Source organism: Felis catus, chromosome A1 (genome assembly GCF_018350175.1).
Source record: "Felis catus isolate Fca126 chromosome A1, F.catus_Fca126_mat1.0, whole genome shotgun sequence".
Taxonomy (NCBI): Eukaryota; Metazoa; Chordata; class Mammalia; order Carnivora; family Felidae; genus Felis; species Felis catus.
The window spans coordinates 178,238,578-178,259,601 of record NC_058368.1 but is presented as its reverse complement, the minus strand read 5'-3'; the positions used below and the strand labels follow the sequence as shown (position 1 = coordinate 178,259,601).

Genomic DNA, 21,024 nt, shown 5'->3' with positions numbered 1-21,024 from the left:
GAAGGTCTTCCTAATTAAATATTAAAAATCTATCCACACAGCTACAGCAAAAAAATTGCTTTTTCAGCAGCGTCGTTTTGAGACGCTTCCTCAAAAGACCCAAGTGCTGTGGGAATGTCCTCTTGGGGACCCAAATGAGGGAACGAGGGGACCCCCAGTGACAAGGAGTGCTGGGCGCCAGGCACAGGTCTGACACATGTGTTTTTCACACTGGGTCCTCATGAGGACCAGGAGACATGGGTAGGATCACATCCGACTGGCAGAATTGGCATTTTAATCCAGTTCGCTGTGGTTATAAGCTGATATGATATAACACAGCAGCCAAGAACGTGGGTTTTACTACCAAGCAGACCTGGATTTGAGCCCCGTGTCTGCCATTTACTCACTTGTGGCCTTGGGCAGGACACCACACATCTCTAAGTCTCCCAGCTTCTTCAAGGGGGAAGCAGGGTGGATGGAGCTCACAGGGTTTGGGGAGGTTCTGCGAGATAATGTACAAGACGCACTAGATGCGGGCCCAGTACCCAGGAAATGCTTCTAAAATGTCCGATACCGTTCTGATCCGTGGAAGACTGGCCCCTCCCCCTCCCTGTTCCCCGCAACCCTACCCTTGCCCCCCCAGTGTCTCAGAAGTGCCTCTACCAGAATGGAAGGCATCCTGTCCGACCCCCTTAACACCGTAGACTCCCTGCCAGCTGCACTTCCACTCTCACTACTTCATTTGAGTCTCACAAGAGCCCTGCCAAGTAAGGATTGTTCCCACCATTTTCCAGTGTTGAAACTGGTTGGTAAACTTGACCTGTTGCCAAGGCTGCAAGCCAGAGGCACTCCACCCTCACCTGCCTGGCTGCCTGGGCTTCTCCTCAAGGAAAAGGCCCTGGGCTCTGGGCTCTGGGCCCCACCCACCCCCCAGTCCCAGGGCTTCTGAGGCACTCCCCATCTGCTCTTTAAGTCGATTTAAAAAATAACCTTTTGGATTTCTTCTTATTAGAGATCTGTACCTACTCGTTGCAGAAAGTTTAGAAAATACACATGAGCACAAAGAATATAACAGCCATCCATAGCCCCAACCCTCAGTGATAACTGCTAAAAGTTTTTATGTATGATAGCTTAGAGATAGATAGATAGATAGATAGATAGATAGATAGATAGATAGATGATAGATTGATAGATGATAGATTGATAGATAGATAATTTCTTGTTTTACAAAACCTGTTTTTTTCCACTTCTGGGAATATTTCTGAAAAATAATTTGAAATGCGTATGGAATTACCTATATCCTTAATCCTGGCCCCTATTGTTTCCTATCTCCCTCGTCTTTTTCTTTAATTATTATTATACCTTTTTTGCATATGTTTAAGTATTGTTTTCAGTTTATTTATTTAGTTTGAGAGAGCTAGCAGGGGAGGGCCAGAGAGAACCCCAAGCAGGCTTCACACCGTCAGTGGAGAGCCCAACACAGGGCTCAAACCCGTGAGCCATGAGATCATGACCTGAGCCATAACCAAGAGTCGGAGGCTCAAGTGACTGAGCCACCCAAGCTGCCCCCTTTTTTGCATATTTAATCTCTCCCTTTCAATGACAACTGAACCTGTCCTCCCCAACCCCTCCCCCCCGACAAGGTATGGGCTAACTGAAGTAAGAATAAAGGAGTAAGTTGCAGATTAGCTAGAAGAAGTTTTAGTCCTGGGAGATTTTCTCCAGCTTTATAATATTCCTGATGCCCTGGAGTCAGGTCTCCAGCCAAGCCTGACTCACCTTTGGCATTCTAAACAGCAATTACCAGGTTGCTTGGCATTCCAACAGAAACTTCAAATATCTCACATTGTGGATTTTATTAACCCATAGGGAGAAACAGGCTTTCTTCTCTGTCACTCATTTGCAGAAAGCTGGGACCGAGCCTAAGGTCTTGGGCCTATTTGATTAATGGAGGCTCTCCATTGCAATGAGCCAACAAGGAGAGGAAGGACACAAAGCCATCAGGCAGAGAACTGACCCTGCAAAGCCATTCTCCGTGAAGTCCCCGCAAGTCGGGAGGGGCCAAAGACATCTCTATTCTCTTATGATTAATACCAGCTCTCATTGGGTGATTAATGCTATAACTCATAACTCTCCACTGGCTTCTCAAAAAGGAAAGCCTTCTGTACTCTACTTGCTTTGCTGTTTGACGCCACTAAAACTGTTAACGTGACCCCAGGACCCAGCACCATACGGTCCATGTCCGCCTCTCATTCCCCTGTCCCTTGCTCATGGAGTTCCTGCCTCCAGACACAACCGCACCCTCTCTCTTGCCCTGGAGCAGGCTCACTCCTTCCCATCTGGGAGTCCTTGGAGAGACAGCTCCCTCCCTCACTGCACCTGGCCATCCCCTTCTTGTTCTTGGCTCAGCATCTGGACTGCCACAGAGGAACCCCAAGGTTACCTGTTTAAGTCCACAAGGCATCCCTCCATAGCACTTCCCTCAACTGTAATTCAGAAAGGACTTACTTGATATCTGCCCACAGGCAAGGACACAAGCAGCACTCCTGTTCTCATCTGATTGGCCAGCACTAGCCACATGATCATGCCTAACTTCAAAGGGGCTGGAAGTGCATCCCAACATGAGCCTGTAAGGAAGAGAACCAGAAATAGTTGGTGACAGCACTAGTCATCACCAAATGATTATGTTTTGTTTGAAAAAAAGGTGTTATTCCACAAAAATCACAACACACACAACTGAACACCAAATGCACTAGACCAGACTTGCTAGGACCATCTTCACAATGAAACAAATAGCATCTACTTACATTATCCCACCTGAAATATCATGACTTTAATTGTAACATTAAAATTATCAAAACAATCCGTACACATAGCTTTAAAAATATTTCAAACAGGGGCGCCTGGGTGGCTCAGTCGGTTGAGCATCCGACTTCAGCTCAGGTCACAATCTCACGGTCCGTGAGTTCGAGCCCTGCGTCAGGCTCTGGGCTGATGGCTCAGAGCCTGGAGCCTGCTTCCGATTCTGTGTCTCCCTCTCTCTCTGCCCCTCCCCCGTTCATGCTCTGTCTCTCTCTGTCTCAAAAATAAATAAATGTTAAAAAAAAAAAATCAAAAATATTTCAAACAGTAATGAGCAATAAGGTGAAAAGGAAAGTATGCCTCCTTGCCCAGTTCCCTCATCCCATAATCCTACAGAAGTGATCATTATAGACAAGGTGTTTCAGGATTTGAGATGCAGGTAGGGAGGTCGGGGAAGGCTTCACAGAGAGGCATGACTGGAAGCTATTTGGATTTCTTAAATGTGAGATTCAATTTTCAAAGATTCCTATGATCCAACTGAAGCTTTCTGGTAAGGCACTTTGAGATTCATGTGAGGAGAAATACTGCTGTCTCTCGGCAAAGTATTTAGAAGAGCTAGGAATTCCAAGCCAGAGCTCCAATCCGGAAAATTCCAGCAAAGCATCACTCTAGGCTTAGTGGGTGCCACCCACCACTCCTCAGATTAAAAAGCTTCAGAGCCCTGTGACCCACTAACATATTCACAAACTAACTCAGATAATTAATCCTGGCTCATTCATCCTCTTAAAACTATACAAGTCTTCCAGCCGGCCACCCTGACTACTAAGAGTATTTTGTGGGCTCTCCATGGGTTGCAAGCTGCTCGGCCGAACAGAGACAGACATTAGGAAACTGAGCCCCAGCTCTCCCCAACGAGGGAGGAGGGGACTTTATTGAATGTCTTCAACATGACAGGCACCCACTCTGAAGTGGTTCCTTGATCCTAACAGGTGGGGAGGTGGGTGCTGCTGAGCCCACTGTACCACTGAGAGCACTGAGTCCTGTAGGCTGGAAATGACTTGGTCACACTCACCAGCTGCTGAGCTGCAGAGCTAGGATTCAAGTCTGACTGTTCTGACTGCAAAGCTCACCATCATCATTCCCCTCTCGCTGATGCTGAATTCGGCTGCCACCTTCCCCAACCATCGTGTATAAAATGATGACCCCCGTGACCCATTTCTCTCTAGTCCTGGAACCCTGCTTTGTTTTCATTGACAGGAGACACATCACCACCTCTGTTCACTGCTCTATGCACCGACCCCCAGTGCCTACAAGAGTGGCTCGCCCTCAGTAGGTGCTCTGTGATTATTTGTTGAATGAATGAATGGTGCTATGAAAAGAAGACCGACCTGAGTTTAATCCTGCTCTGTCAGGAATCCGGTGTGTGACCTTGGATAAGTCCACTTTGCTCTCTGGGCCCCAGCAGCCGTATCTGTGAAGTCAGAGGCAGGATCAGAGCATCTCTTTGTAACTTATATGCCCTGTGACTTACACAGCCTGTCACCCAGAGCAAAGGTTGCTTTCGTTCTCAGAAAGGGGAAACAAGATTGGAAATGCTAAAAGGATGGCAAAGAGCTCGAGGCAAGGGAGGAGCTGGGGGAGGGACTCTTGAAACCATTTGGTGTCTGCCCTCCTGCCAGCTCGCTCAGACTGGCCTCCGCAAATTCTCAAGCGGACAAGCGCGAGAAGCTTGGGCAGAGGAATTTGGTCCCTGTCTTGCTGAGACAGAGCAACAACCACGAAGAAACAGGAGTGAGGCCAGGGGAGACCCATGGGATGGTCCCTTAGGCCAGAAAGCATCTGAGTGTTAATCAGATGATGAGATCAGTGTTTGCTCTTCTGCCCACCATCTTTGTGATTTCAGGGAGGTCTCATAAGATCTCTTGATTCCATTTCTTCAAATGGAAAAATTAATATGTTCTCTTTCCTCTCTGCACCTCAGTTTTCTCCTCTGTAAAATGGGAACAATATAACACTTATTTCCTAGGAGCTATGTGATGTGAAAAGTGGCTTATTAGAATTGAAGGCTGAAATGCACTGAGCCAGAAGTTCACACAGCCTGAATCTGTACAGAGGTCCTCTCTAATCACAGGGCATCCCTTTTTGCTCCATGCTGCTTGGGACCCAAAAAATGAAATTGTCATGTTTCTAGATTATCACAAAGTACACAACAGTCACTTGGAAAAATATGATATGGGGTAGGGGAAAGGAGTGGTTAAACTGGGCTCACAGAGGCAGGTAATGTGAATGAGTGATAATGGAGGACTGCCCCTCGGTCTTAGTTCTGGGGATGTAATAGGGACTAGTGGGGACTGTGGTTTACTAGCGAGCATGTGCCGTGTCTGAAGCGAGCAGCCGCTCCTCAGCTCCAGCCAATTGTTGCCATGTGATAATGTGGTAATGCAGGCCCACACAGACATAAATTCCAATTTCTAAAGAGAAGCCAAAACCCCATATTTTATGTGCAATAAATGTTGTCAAAACTTACATTTAAAAGAAGTGAAACAACAACTGTACCCCGTGGGCTGCCAGACTGGGATTTCTAAACTGTCAGACGACAGAATTAGCCACTAAATTAGCCAAATACTTTCCAGATACTCTCTTGGCAGCTTTCTCAGGATTCAACATTATATCCTATTTAGTTTCTCGTAATTCTACACACTTAGAGCAAATAATGAGCGCTTAGCACCTACTATGTGCAGAGTGGCTCTAGACATCATAAAAGTGAGGTACCAAAAATAAAAACAGAACAAAAACAGGCACAAGACACAGTCTCTCCACCCCTACCCTATCCTACCCCACCTCACTCCCGTAACTGACCTCTGCGACACCCAAAGGTAGATTCTGATACCTGCTGGGGGACGGTTAGAGACAGCAGGCGCTTCAGGAGTTTGGACAGAGAGAGCTTTCCCTGCGGTGGTCTGCGAGAGCTGCCCAGAGGAGATGGCTCTCGAGGCAGGTTTAAAGGGTGGCTGAGATCGAGATCAGCTGATGACACACTCTGGCAGAGACAGGGGACTGCGCCTGTTGCTGAAGACCCATGCAAGGTGGTTGTGCAGAATTGTGCTGGGGAATCTAGACTTTACCCTGAAGATCCCTCAGGAGGAAGCTGGTAGGTTGTAATGGGGCAAAGCTGATGGAAAGGGACCCCATTATCCTCCTGCATCCTCCAGGATGAAGAGCCTGGGCACTGGGTCCAGAGGCCCCTCTAGGTCCGACTCTTTGCCTTTTGTTTTCTTATTTGACACAATACAGAACAGACAAACAGGCCAGAGCTTCCCCTGACAGCTTCATGTAGGCTGTTTCCTCAGGGGTGGGGGAGATGCCTTCATGGTAATGATCTGGATCCTGAAACAATTCAGAGAGGCAGCAGGGCTTTGAAACAGGCCGTATTTCCTTTTTTTTTTATGATGGTTTCATTTTACATTTTTATTGGCTCTCCACTGATTGCTCTCGGGCTCTCTGACGGGATGTGAGATGCGCTGACATTTATAGAAATCAATACATTAATAAATCACGAAGTTCATAATGTCTGATTTGCTTCTAAATGAGACAGAACTATTATCACCATAAAGTCGCACATAAAATATGCCCAATTGTGATGTATTGTATAGTCTAATCAAAGGCATTTGAGTGAATAACCTTTCCCCAAAAGAAGGAAACAATCAAAGCTGAATAACGCCATTAATAATTCAAGGTATGTCTGCCAAGGCTTCATTTATTAAGTGCACAGTTAAGAGGCTTCTGAGCTGAGTCCCACAGATGACACCTTGCCATCTTCTCCCTGCCTCTGGGCAGGCAGACATCCGCGCTCCGATGAACTGGCTGCACTCCCTGCATTTGGCAGTGGATGTGCGAGGGTAACGTCCAATAGCCTTCTCCAGCTAAGAAATGGACCAAAACAATACACATTTTGACCGTCTGGATTATTAAGGGCAGAGGACATGGAGTCACGCAGTAACTCTAGGGGAGAAGAGGCAGGAAATCTTCTCCGTGACGGTCAGTTATTGTATCCATAGACTTTACACTCTGGGCCCTGTGTTTCTGGTGTCCACCGCTCACTGATGCTCTGCCCTGTTCCCCGACAATCTGCAGCCCGAGGTGCTCGATGCTCTTTCAGCCAGCGTCTTGTGTTTGCTTCTGTCCATTGCGGTTAATATAGAATGATAATATTCACTTTAATCAGTTAATGTCCAACCTGAGCTGGCAACAGAGTGCCTTTCTGACAGAGTCAATCACAGAACAAACAAATCTTCCTGTATTAAAGAAAAGCACACTTAATTAACTAGATCCATCAGAAAAGGCGCAATTATGGCCTACAGAGTATCTACAGACTTGATTACTGGATTCTGCCTTTGAGACTCACCCTTAAAATCACGGACATAACACGCTATTAGATGAGAAAAACATTTTTTGAGGACCTACTGTGTGCATAGAGCCCTTTACATATCTTATCTCCTTTAGATTCACAACTACAAGGTGGGTATGATTATAGCTGGAATTAGCCTAATAACCATATACCTCCTAGGCACAGTGAGATGATTAGATCAATCCTAAAACTATTACCATGCTCTCTGAGCTCACCAAGACAAGCACTTAATAGGAGGATACATTAATACTGAATTCCAGCAAAAGCTTACCAGGCCAATCTCCATTATTTCCCTGCTTGTGATTATTCCATATGAGGTACAGAACCTTATTTTCACGATAACAACAAAGAAAAGGTTTATTTGGTTAGACTACTGGAGCTGAGCCTGCTTTATGCATTGTTTTTCAGGCCCTTAGCACACTAATTTGGGATAGTTAAACATATGCCAGCATAGCAGCAGTAATATGATGGAGCTGCCTCATACCCACGGATTGTGCACTGCACTTCCCAAATCCACATCCTGTGACTTCGGTTGACAGCCTGATGGGAATATTTACACCAAAGAAATTGGAAAATTGTATCAATCAGGCTTCTCTCCCATCCCCAAATGCCAGTTGTTAAACACTTACCAGCCCACCAGGGCAAGCCCTCTGCCTGGAAACTATCACCGGGTAAGTTGTTAAGTTAGCCGGATAGCAATGAACTACCCTTCAAAACACAGGCTAAAAGACAAGATTTTCACACCTTAGCCTGACCTTGATGCAGGGAATTTCCACTGATGAGAAGATTCTATGCCCAACCTAACAGAAGTCCTAGTCACACAGCAATCTTACTTTTCCTTTGAGTAATTTTTTTGACCCCTCTCTGCACCTTCGTATTTCCAACTTAAAACTAGCAGTGCCCTTTCCCCGTGGAAAAGAGCAGTAACAAAATCCCACCGACATGCTCTTCTAATCTCGTGCAGAAATATTCGAGACTCACTTATCCTGGGCAACATGCTCCCCCACCCCCCAACTCAGGGGAGCCACCACTCATGAACTGGCCATCTCCACGTGCTGGAACTTCAGGGCAGGGTCCCCCGAGACCAAAGGAGAAATGGCGGGAGGTTCCCCACTGCCTCCTGACTGCTAGCTGGTGGCAGGATTTGGGCCTTGTGTGACTAATTGCTCCTAGAGCTGTAAGGACTGCTGGTGCCACCTAAGTACACCATCCAGTTTCATCCTGGGACACTTTTTACAGACACAGAGGTCCACTTAAAACATCATTGAGAGATTTCCACCTGCAGCTGAGACACTGCAGTGACCCTGACATTTCTACTCTGCAGCCTGGCCACAGCCTTAGCTGGAATGAAATGTTGCTTTGGAGGCGAGGAGACACAAGAGTCCCTAATGTATGTGGCCTTGCTCCCTGTCCTGAAATACCACTTAGGGCTCCTTTCTGCCAACTCTGGGATCTAAATGACCCACTTATTTCCCAGAAGTTTCTTTGTTTTTTTCAATCTCGGTGGAAAATGTGCAAATGTTATGCTGTCACACAACCAACAGAATTGTGATTTATGGCTGCATAATGGCTTTGTGGACTTTTAATAATTACATTATATTTCTGACACCTAATCTCCACTACCACCAGCTTCTGAGGTACATCTGACACTCACCTTCCCACACACCCACCCACCCACCCACCCAATGTGCTGATCTGAAGGCCATGTTCAAAAACACCCTCCTTTTGGGAGAAAAGTCAGAGAACCGAAATATGCTATATGCGGAAGAATTTTCAAGTCATTTGACCTGGAAAATCTCCCATCAAATGGAACAAGGAATACTCAAAGATTTTCTTTGAGGGACTCTTTTTTTTTTTTTTTTCAGAAGATTTTCAGGACTAAGGTGTAAATGAATGAGAAATGTATAAATTCAATTTCGCTTAAAAGGGGCAGGAGGGTTTCAAGATTAAGAGAACAAACGCTTGGAGCAAAACATGATTTGAGTTTTATTGAAGCAAGAAGACTGAAAAAAATGTCTGGAACACTCAGAAAATCTTTATCAAAGCTCAGCTCAGCACTCCCGGGACTCATCGTTAAGTTTATAAATTCAGAGCTGACGAGTTGTGTGTGCTGTGTGTGTCTGAGTGAGCTTATGACTCACCTCCAAGCCCCTGCTGTAAGAATCTCAGCCCTCAGCCTCCAGGATTATACTTCAGGACCAGATAGAACTTGTCAACCCCCCCCCCCCCCCAGCCCCCTGCGCGTCCCACCCCGATCCATACAGGCACCAACAAGGATCTTCATCGTTGATGATAATGGAGTAAATTGTCAATCAAAAAAAAATGGTGTTAATCTCACCCAGAATAAATCAATCGACCATGTTTAAGGGGAGAGAAAAGATCACAGTTTCAAATGCCAGCATGCCATCTCTAATGTAGTCTTTAATGTAACCAACATAGTTTAGGCAACGCTGAAAATGAACCACTAGAAGCACTAGAAATATGATTTCAAGAGGCAGCACAGCATTCAATTTTAGGCATTCAATTTTATGCACACTGTCACCTAAATTATTTGCAGCTCAAGTATGTCATGCTCTTTAAATTTCCCTCTGGGTTCAGTTTTCACAGCGTCCCACAGTTTTGATATGTTATATTTTCATTATCATTTGATTCCAAATGCTTTCTAATTTCCATGAGGTTTCTTCCTCCATACATGGGTTATTACGAATTCGAACCATGTTGCTTGGCTTCCAAACATTTGGAGATTTCCTCTTTTTTTCTTCTTCTCTTGATTTCTTGTTTAATTCCACGTGGATAGAAAACATTCTGAACAATTTCATTTCTTCAAACTTTGTTGAGATTGGCTTTATTACTCAGGAAGTGGTCAATTTTGGTAAATGTTCTCTGAGCCCTTGAAAGGAATGTGCGGTATCTATGGTGGTTGGATAAAGAGCTCCACTCCTATCAATGGAGACACATTTGTTAATTGCGTTGCTCATATCCTCTATACCCTCATCGATTTTTTTTTTATCAGTTGCTGAGAGAAGGGTTTTGAAATCTCCAATTATGACTGTGAATTTGCTGGTTCTTCTTTTCTCTGTCAGCCTTTGCTTTGTATTTGGAAACTATATTATTTGTGCATACTAATTTGGAATTGTTATATCTTCCTAGTGGATGGCACCTTCATTATGCAAACTCCCTTTCTCTCTAGCAAAGCTTCTTGCCTTAAAGTCTACTTCCTCTAGTGTTAAAATAGCCAAGCCACTTTTTCTTGACATGTTTGCATGTTGTACTTTCATTTCTACTTTTTCTGTGTCCTAATTAATAAGCATCGAGCTAGGGCTTGGTTTTTATCTGAAGATGGCTTTCTTGTATTAAAGATTTTCTGTTTAGCTTTGCATTTCAACTGTTTTATTGTGATGTGCCTTGGTGTGGTTTCCTATGAGTTTCTCTGCTTGGGTTTATGCTTCCAGAATCTGTGGCTTGACATCTGTGGCTTGATATATTTAATTGGTTTTTTTAAATGATCAATTGTCACTTCAGATATTGCCTCAACAGCATTTTTTATCTCCTCCCCATTGGGGACTCCAGTTACACATATGTTAGAACTTTTATGAGGGGTGCCTGGGTGGCTCAGTCGGTTAAGCATCTGACTTCAGCCCAGGTCATATCTCATGGTTCGTGAGTTTGAGCCCCGCTTCGGGCTCTGTGCTAACAGCTCAGAGCCTCGAGCCTGCTTAGGATTCTGTGTTTCCCTCTCTCTTTGCCCCTCCTCTGCACACACTCTGCCTCTCTCTCTCTCAAAAAAAAAAATATATGTGTATATATATATATACATGTATTATATATACATATATATATATGTATATATATATACATATAAAAGAACTTTTCTTCAAGTCCAATATGTCTCTTATGGTCTTCTCTGTATTTTTCATATTTCTCTCTCTGTGCATAAGTCTTTATATTTTTCTATTGACCTATCCACCAAATCATTCTTCATCTGTGCCCAACCAGCCGTTAAATTGATCTATTTAGTTGTTAATCTTGGATAATATATTTTTTAATTCTAGGACTATATATATATATATATATATATATATATATCCCAGTTCTCCAAGTCTCTGGTGGAATCTCAATCTTTTTATTTATTTTCTTGAGCATATTCACCATTATTTTAAGGCCCATAGTTGATAAAGCCAATATTTAGATTACTATGAATCTATTACTGTATTCTGTCTTTTTCTCTTGGTCCTATCTTAATATGCCTGGCAAATTTGCAATGAGTGGTGAACATTAGAATACAAAATGTGAACACTATCTGGCTGAACCTTCAACTTCTGCAAGGTAACTGAGCAGGAGCAAATAAACTTAATCCTAATAGGGATTGAGTTGTTTCGAGGCTGGATTTCAATCTTTGAGAGGCCTGATCTACTTCTAATATGCCTTGCTCCTAGAACACAGTCCTTTAGGGGTCAAACTGAAAGCCTGAATGTTCACCAGGAACCCACCTCCTAGAAGACCCTGAATCTAACCGCTAACCCATAACCCTGTGAGCCTGCCAAGAGCTCCATTTAGCTCTGCAACCTTTGGGCTGTGGTTTTTGCTTAGTTTCCATTGACCTCAGTCACTTATGATAGCTCAGGTTGATAACATTATGTCTGTGCTCCCCTCCTCTGTGGCCCCTCCGGTCTTGGCCCCTCGAGCCCTGAATGTCTTCGTAGGACTGATCCCATTTTTGTCTTCCCAGATTGCCGAAAGTTCTGCTTATATTCTTTCCCCTTAGCAGACCCTTTTGCTCAGTTTCTCAAGCTCAGAACCCATGCCACTTATAAATCAGCATACCCTGTGAGATGAAAAGCAGCACTGACTGTCAGGCTCACCTTAATGAGTTTTTCTTCCCTCCAGAATCATTGCTTCTAAAGATAGGATAAATTGGTAGCTCTCCAGTGCCTTCAAACACATGTGTTAAGGTATTTTTTCCTGTTCCCCCACCCCCTGCCCAGTCTTTAGGTGTCTTTTTGTTGCTGTTACCATGGTAATTTTTAAAAATTTTTTAATTGGTTTATTTCTTTAATACTCCTTTTCCAGTTGTTCTCAGTAAGAAGTCAGCTGTACTAGAGGAGAGCTCACCCTGGCCTTTTGGCTTCTGTATCATTGCATATGATAGACATTCCCTTTTTCCCTTCCTTCTTGAAGACTCAAATGAATTACCAGCTCCCCTTGGAGCCATCCCTGCCACCACTTTCAATTTCCTGCCATCCAGGGGTTATTCATGAAAAGCTTCCTCCTCTTGGCTCCCAATGCCTCAGCCATGTCCACACTGCCATGCCACTACTTGGCCTTGGCATGATTTGCCAGCGAAGGGTTCCAGGCCAGCAATCCATAGCATCCTACAATTGGGAATATTATATTTGGCCCATGCTGTATGTTTCCAATGTTAAAGTCATTGATAACAGCTAAGAGTCAGGACACAAACAATCTTAACTGTAGCAGCTCTTAAGAAAAACTAAAAATCTGGGCTCTGTGAAACTAAATTCTATATAACAATGACTAGCTGTGTAAGAGCTGTTTCCCTTTCATGGGGTAATGACTCACCAGTTCTCAGTCCCTGCCACTCAGGTTGTACACCCAGCACCTGACTCATTTAAATTACTTACCAACTACTACTGGCATTTGAGTTTGTAATCCTGGTCTCTGTGCATGTCTCACCACTAGTTGGAGAGCTCCATATGAACAGTCTGTCTTTTCATCTCTCTCCCAATCCCATCCCTGGCATGGCAGAGACGGTGAACCCATATTTGTAGACATACCACTACAAAAATGCTATGTAAGTATTTTTAAGGCTGTGAAACTAGTCTGGAGGATTCTGTAGTGGCAGATACGTGACATTATACATTTGTTAAAACCCACAGAACTGCACCACACAAAGAATGCTCTCTAATGTAAACTATGGACTTTAGCTAAAAATATTTTAATCTTGGTTCATCAGTTGTAACATATATACCATACTAGTGCAAGATGTTAATGATAGGGGAAGCCGTGAGGTGATGTGCATGTGAACTCTGTATTTTCTACGTAATTTTTCTGTCAACCTAAAACTGCCTTAACAATAAAGTCTATTAGGGGCGCCTGGGTGGCTCAGTCGGTTAAGTGGCCAACTTCAGCTCAGGTCATGATCTCGCAGACCATGAGTTCGAGCCCCGCGTCGGGCTCTGTGCTGACAGCTCAGAGCCTGAAGCCTGTTTCAGATTCTGTGTCTCCCTCTCTCTGACCCTCCCCCGTTCATGCTCTGTCTCTCTCTGTCTCAAAAATAAATAAATGTTTAAAAATTTAAATAAAAAAAATAAATAAAGTCTATTAGAAATGGTAAATAAGTGCAAATGCTATTAATCAGAGTGATAACAGAGGGCAACTAAATCTGGCAAAATAAGTTTCTCCCATGGGATTCAGATCAGGACCAGGTCAAGAGCAGAAATATTTACCAGAGGATGGATATCCATCTATACCACCACTTAAATTTTTTTTAATGTTTTATTTTACTTTTGAGAGAGAAAGCACTGAGGGGGACAGAGAGAGAGAGAGAGAGAGAGAGAGAGAGAGAACAGGGGAGGGGTAGAGAGAGAAGGAGGCACAGAAGCCAAAGCAGGTTCTAGGCTCTGAGCTGTCAGCACAGAGCCCAATGCGGGGCTTGAACTCACGAACCGTGAGATCATGACCTGAGCTGAAGTTGGATGCTTAACTGACTGAGCCACCTAGGTGCCCCTATACCACCACTTTTAGGGACAGCAGAAAATGAGCCCCTGCTGTCTGGGGTTATGGGTGGGGAGTGACCAAAACACACTTAAAGTGATAGCTGGACTGGCTCACACACTCTTGGTCAGGAGTGATGGAAGGACAGGAGGAAGTTCAAATAATAGCCTACAGAGGTAAACCAAGTTGACCCCCCAAATCAACCCCAAAGGCCTGCAGGAGAGCAACAAGACCCCCATTTTCTACTCTCTGGGACCTGGACCCAGCCAACTCTATGGTGCCATGAAGGAGTTTCCAGGTCTGATAATCCATCTTATGTTTCGTATTCAGCACAACAGGGGACTTCACCTGCCTCCACTCTGCTCACAAGTTCTAATGTGCTAATTAGTTTTTTCCACAGCCCCCCCCACCTTGTTTCCCCCTGCATCGGTGTTACTTATCAAGCTCCTAAAGGGAAAAGAGAAGCATAGGCTTGTAGACTGTAAGCTCCAGGAGAGCAGGGAACAGAGTCGTTTCATTCACTGAAATATGTAGGTATGTCACTGATGATTGTTGAGTGAGCGAATATAGAATCCTACAAAATGTGCAGCTTCAAATGACAAGGTAGCAGAGGGGGACCATGGGGCCTCTGTTGTGAAGGGTATCATATAAGCCACTTTACAACCAAACATGCAGGTATTTTCAAGGACCCATCCACATCCGTGCATCCTCTGCCCCATGCCATCCCATCTCTCTTCGGGCTGCATGGCTGCATGGCTGCGGGCATGCTCAATGAGCCCCCTGCTGGGAGCCGTGGGCACTGCGAGGTGACCCGTTACTCTTGCCTGCTCCCACCTGGGGAAAAGGATAAGGAAAAGGTCAGCACCAGCTCTGCTACAAGATCTCTTTGCGTATGTCGAGCTGGATGGTGACCTGGACACCCTCCGAGTGGAATCTCCATGGAAAATAAAAGTATGCTTTGTCTTTTCGATGAATGGATTTGGTAAAATGTTTTCTTACTTTTTCCTAGACATCGCCTGGTGGTATTACCAGTATCAGAGAGGTAAAAAAGTTTAAACTAACTTGACTACTTTGGTCATATTACTTTCAAAAGAAGAGCTTTTTTTAACGTTTATTATTATTATTATTATTATTATTATTATTATTATTATTTTTGAGAGACAGAGAGAGACAGTGTGAGCAGGGGAGGGGCAGAGAAAGAGGGAGACACAGAATCCAAAGTAGGCTCCAGGCTTCAAGCCAGCAGCACAGAGCCCAACTCAGGGGCTTGAACCCATGAACCACGAGATCATGACCTGAGCCAAAGTCGGATGCCCAACCGACTAAGCCACCCAGGTGCCTCCGAAAGAAGAGTTTCTTAATCAAATAGATTTTGTAATTAGTCTACTCATTCACCAACTTTCTTTGCCCCTTGTTAGCACCTATATAGACCACCTATATAGAAACAGCTGGAAACTTTCTTTTAGAGACAAGTTATAGGAAGAGGTTTGCTCCTAATAAGAAATGGATATGTTTTTCTCTAATGGGCAACAAGATAATATGTAAAAGCTCAGAGCCAGTCTGTGACTCAAGCTTGGTCACTGCTTGGAATAAATGACCTGTATTTCTAAGTTGTCTTTTTCCCCATGGCCTTGACCTCTTAATCAAATCAACATTTTCTGAGGCAGTTTTTCTTGTTACTTTATCTCTTTTAAATTTATTATATTTATTTCCTATAATCAATTTTAAGCCCTTTGTGAAACAAAGTGGAATGTGTTTAAATAAGTAGTAAGGAGAGAAAAGGTGGTTGGCTGGGTGGTGAGTGAGGTAAGAAAAAAGGTAGGTAGGTAGGTGGGAGGTAAGCGGGCAGAGATCAGGAAGGGAAAAGTCAAATGCCTGTAGGGCCGGGAAGGTAGCATAAATGAATGAAGTGAGCCACAGGCATACAGGTGGAGCGCTAGAGGCTCTGGCTGCTCAGAGGGAACAACCACCACTCAGCTTTCATAAACTATTTCCTTGTGAGAATTTGAGACTAAAAGTTGTTAGATAATCCCATTTTCCAAGAGAAATAAAATAACCGAATTTGTCGATCTCTCATCTTTCAATAGCAGCAGTTAATTCCAAAAACAAAAACAAAAACAAAAAAACCCATCACATTTTATAAACAAAACAAGACCTATTTGGGGGCTGCATTCTATGTCAAGGGCCACAATTTTGTAACCTTGAAAACAGATAGGTGATTATCAAGTCCAACCCAGAGACCCCACGATGAAGAGACTATTTTCTAGTGCAGGGAGAAGGAAGTCATCATGGCCATGGTTTTTGGCCTTGGTCGTGGTCATGGTCACAGAACTAACAGAGGAGATTCACTAGGGAGGAGACTAAAGGCTTGGGTCCTCTTACAACTCATAACCTAAGGGTGTGACCTGTACAGAGCTTGTTAGGAGCATAGCTCCTAATATTGCAAACTTTGTCACATTGGTCACAAACCAATTTGCAGTTTGTGCTTAAGGGAAAGGGAAGCCATTGTAGGGGCACATGGAAGCCAGATCTATAAAAGAGACCTGGGACTGGCTCGATTCTAGGTCCCATTCTGTCTTAGGCAAAGCCATTTAGTGACAGAGCTTGGAAGAGATCTCCTGTGCTAGAAGCACTTAACATGTCTCCATGTGTTTAAAATATCCAAGATCTAACTGAAAGTACAGCAAAATGCCATAATTAGGTGCATTTTCTTTTTCTGAGAGTCTAAAGCTTTTATCTCACACTCAGAAGAGTCTGTGAGCTCAAAACAATAAAGACCACTTAATCTGAATCATCTTCTCCAACTTCTCCTTCAGTCTGGGAATTTCCTGCTGTAAATCCCCTCCCGTTGATTTTTTCTATCTTGCTTTACCCGCAGTAATAGGCAATTCATCAGTGTTTAAGATACTCATGGTTAGACAATCTCCTTGTCTGTTAAGACACCCATCTTTCTAATACTCGCTCCCCACCACACACAAGGTTGTAGTGGGACAACAGGCATGAAAACATTTTACAGATTAACAGTATTTTACCAACAGAAGGTATTCTAATTCTTGTTATGTAGTTACCACCATAGTACTAAATTTCTAGGTTAATTTTAATGTCTATCATCCAAACTCAATCTGACTTAGTAACTGACTCACCATTACTTTTAATAACAAAAATAATATCAAGCAACATTTCACCTTGCAGACTCTTAACAGAAGAAACTGTCAAAGAGGCTCCCCACCTGTTAGTTCTGTTTCCTCCTCCTCCAACCCGAGAGCTGGGCCTCCCTCCTTCCTTTACTGGGACCACCTGGGCAGCACCCAGGGACTCCCTGAGAGAGGGGGGTCAGTGCAACGGGAGGAATGTGAAAACCTCAGCAGCCCCTTCAGAAATTTCTTCAGAATATATTTATAGTGGCTGGAACTAGATGAAGGAGGGGAAGGGAGAGCAGGAATGAGGGAGAGGAATGCTGAGATGTGGGCCCTTCTAGAAGGTTGCCACAAGTGTAGACAACTCAGTGTTTTCCATTCACAGGTCATGACACATGAAGGTTAACACAATTTTACAAAGAAATAGATTAAAATTGAGAACAAAGTACATCTCACATCAATAGGGAAAAGTGTTTAAGGAAATTTTTGCTTCAAAATATGTCATAAAATCTTTGTTTATATGTATGTGCATCCTGGAATGTGCTGTTAATTGTAGCTCTTACTATGAAATACATTAAAACAAAAAATTGAGAACCACTGGTTGAAGACACGCAGGCTACTTCCCAGCATCTTGAGCCCCAAAGACATGAATTTCCTTCAGTGACTGATGTTACCGCAGCCTGACAATTAGAGGGTGATGAGAAGCAAAACCAAGCCAAAGCTTGGCAATCATCATCCCAATATTCAGATATTACGGAATCCAATACGGAAATTGATCCCTCTGCCCAGACAGCAAACAAATCATTTATTGATAAAGTCTAGTTCTCCCTTAATGAAGTGGGCTTAATATTTGATATTTCAGTAACTACTTAGTGCATTTATAATAGAGGAGATGGTAAGTAAGTGCAGCTTATGAATCAGAGAGATTCTCACAGACTTCCGCAAACAGACTTCCCTGATCTTGTGAAGAATTCAGTCACAGGAAGATTAATAGAAACAAGACAATCTTTCAAAAGAAGTCTTTTCAGCTTCCGGATAAGTTAAAGTGAGAATGGTATACTATATGCCTGCAAAAATACATCATTTCTTCCAAAAAATACATTTCTGCCTTCCTTGTTTCCATTTTAATAGTTCACCTCTCTTCACACTTTTAAATATCTGTGTTTTTCAAAATAAAATTGCTATTAAATCTAACACTGGGAGATTCAAACCAATAATTTTATTTCTATTTTAAAATGAGCTAAAAATATAGGCAAGTATTCTGAATTAAATTTACGTGGGGGGGGGCATTGGAGGGGTGGATCAGCCCTTTGATTTACATAGAAATGCTGCAATGTTAAGGTAATTGCCACTTGTTAGCTACAAACAAAACAATAATTAAAGGCTCTGTAAGAATTAAAAAGAAATCGGTCACTTGCAGCTATGTTGTATAAACAGAGTATCTTATTTATATTAAATAATCTGCCCTACTCCCAAGAGGATAAGGTGATACCAGTTGCCCAGCACACAAGAAAGACAACCACTGGGAATTATTACCAAGTTCTTCTGCTTCTCCCTGGCACCTTCCCCAAACATCCATTTCCTTAGGGAAGATGTCCAAGATGCAAACTCATTTGGAGAGTTTCCTTTTGTATTAAGATCACAGTCTCAAAAGGAAAAGTGACAATTGAAGAGAAAATCTGATAGTCAGCTTGGCACTGACTAGACAGATATACTCAGTGGAAAGCACTTGCTCACCCTGTTCTCTCAGAAACACAGCCTGCCCCCCACCCTCCGTGGTCATGGGATGTCATGTGGAGTGTGGCGTTCCCAGCAGCTTGCCCATCTCATCGCTATTCTTGCTGGCCCAGATGTACAGTCGTTCAGTATATGGATTTGCTTATGTCTGCACGACAACAATGGGCAGCGAAGGTTAGTCGACAATTGATTCTTGATTGGAATAAATTTATAGAAAGCGTCTGGCAGGACCCAGAGGAAAACACTCATTTATCCTGCTGTGATGGTAAAGTGTGGAAACCTCCGCTTATTCAGTTTGTGGTCCTTCAGTAGGAGATGGGCAGATTTCTTGCTTTGACTGACCCTTTCTCAATAACTGGTGAAAAATTATATTACATTGTCATTCTTATTGGAGGAACAAACTGCTACTTCAGACAACTGTTTTTGGAACCCCTCAAACGCTTCAGAAGCTTTGATTTATATCAAGTAGTTCCCATTTAAGTCACTTGCCTATTATTTAAGAATGTCTAGTAGACATTACAAAACAACACTGTAAAATACACTCGTACTCTTAAATTAATATTTAACATGCCATAATTGGAACTTTTTGCCAAATTGGGTTAGCCTTCATCTATTCGTACCAAATGGTAAGAGTTTGCTCTACATTTTTAATAGAGTTGTTTCCCTTTGCTGTTTGAAAGCTGTTAATCATTCCACTCACTTACCTGTGTCTCTAGAATATTCACATGGTTCAGTGGGCAGCAAATTGAATGTGCAAAGAAGTTATTTTGAAAGAAAGGGAAAGTTTTCATTATGGACTTATTTTTAGCACTCCCGCCTTCATCTCCACTTGGAACGTGTTCATCTCCAGCCTGAAGCTCCCTCCCTGAGTAGTGCCTGACACCCCTGGGGTAATGACTGGACTGAGTGTGAGACAGAAGTGACTGGGTTGGGGGTGGGGGGGGTGGTCAAGGCAGAAGGATCATCTGCAGTGTGACCCCAGCCCCGAATCCCTTATCCCAGGTCATAACACTACTCTTTTGACAGCCCAGACTGTGGTCTGACAAGTGGCCACTAAGGTCAGCCACTCCAATGCCATCTCCTCTGGTTCCAGATAAGATTGAAGATGAGCTGGAGATGACCATGGTTTGCCATCGGCCTGAGGGACTGGAGCAGCTGGAGGCCCAGACCAATTTCACCAAGAGGGAGCTGCAAGTTCTTTATCGAGGCTTCAAAAATGTAAGGCCCACAGGGCATCTGAAGGCCCAGGCAGGATTTCCCATCTGGAGCAAAGCTCTTCCAAATGTCAACAGGGCCCATCAGAGAGTTTTCCATGTGTGTAGTTGTAAAAGGAAGGCCAATTCTATAAAGACATGAGAGCAAGATCACCTGGCTGAAAAGAAAGACTTCAGGCAAGAATGAGGCAATCTCCATAGATGGGAAACTGGCCAATAGCCCAGGAACTTCACAACATGGCAGGCACAACCTTGGAGAATTCACCTTGGCCCAGCTTCTAGCCTTAGTGTGACCCATTCACACTGTCAATATTGTCGGTGCCCCAGAACGGACGAGATTTAGGTCTATGCTGAGCTCATAAAGACTGAAGTGTAAGCCTGAATGCCCATGTATTAATTTGCCGTATTATTTCATATATTAAGCCTCATGACAGCCTTGTCAGAAGGTACTGTTAGCCCCATTTTACAGGTAAGGACATTGAGGATCAGACACTAATTCACCCAAAGTTGCAAAGCCTAGAAGAGGCTGAGCCAGGATCCAAACCCAGACCTTCCTAGGCCCAAATCCCAAGCTGTTTCTACCTCACAGTGCCAATTCTCTGATGATGTCTCATCATTTTGCAAGGCAGCTTCATTCTTAAGGCAGGGCTATCTCCCGGCCACTCACCTGGAGGCACAGAAGTGTACAGGTGTTTGCCCAGTCCCTGTTCATCAGGGATGATGAGGAATCCTAAACCCCAAGGCTGGACCCAGTCTCCTCCTTCGGGGCCAGGCAGCCCTCCCTCCCACTGACTCTCTCCCCTTCACGCAGGAGTGTCCCAGCGGTGTGGTCAATGAAGAAACATTCAAGCAGATCTACGCTCAGTTTTTCCCTCATGGAGGTGAGTCTGATCTTGAAAAGATCCTTCCCAACTCCTTCTCTGGTGAGCAGCCTTTCTTCCTCCAGGTTCATGTTTCTTGTTATCTGTCTCCTCCTCAACAGCAGGGACAACTCAGAGTAAGATTCCCCTCCCTT

At 43.8% G+C, this 21,024-nt stretch overlaps 1 protein-coding gene and 1 long non-coding RNA gene across 7 annotated transcripts in view; one reads left to right on the top strand and one right to left on the bottom strand.

Moving 5' to 3' along the window:
- LOC123379592 overlaps positions 1 to 4,340 on the bottom strand; it is a 33,587-nt gene extending 29,247 nt beyond the window's left edge. The window contains exons 1-2 of the long non-coding RNA XR_006584240.1: positions 4,170 to 4,340; positions 2,488 to 2,606 (exon numbers count right to left, since the gene is read on the bottom strand). This is a non-coding gene — a long non-coding RNA (uncharacterized LOC123379592). The remainder of the gene's footprint in view (positions 1 to 2,487; positions 2,607 to 4,169) is intronic.
- Positions 1 to 21,024, top strand: part of KCNIP1 (potassium voltage-gated channel interacting protein 1) — a 343,533-nt gene that overhangs the window by 309,506 nt on the left and 13,003 nt on the right. For 5 of the 6 annotated variants that reach the window (XM_045035721.1, XM_011285529.4, XM_045035708.1 and 2 more), the window contains exons 2-3: positions 19,889 to 20,013; positions 20,821 to 20,890. In XM_045035721.1, coding sequence (XP_044891656.1) covers positions 19,912 to 20,013; positions 20,821 to 20,890 — 172 coding nt within the window. In that variant the 5' untranslated portion in view covers positions 19,889 to 19,911. Of the gene's footprint in view, positions 1 to 14,930; positions 14,964 to 19,888; positions 20,014 to 20,820; positions 20,891 to 21,024 lie in introns of all 6 variants that reach the window. The other variant, XM_019839082.3, reaches the window with a different exon arrangement.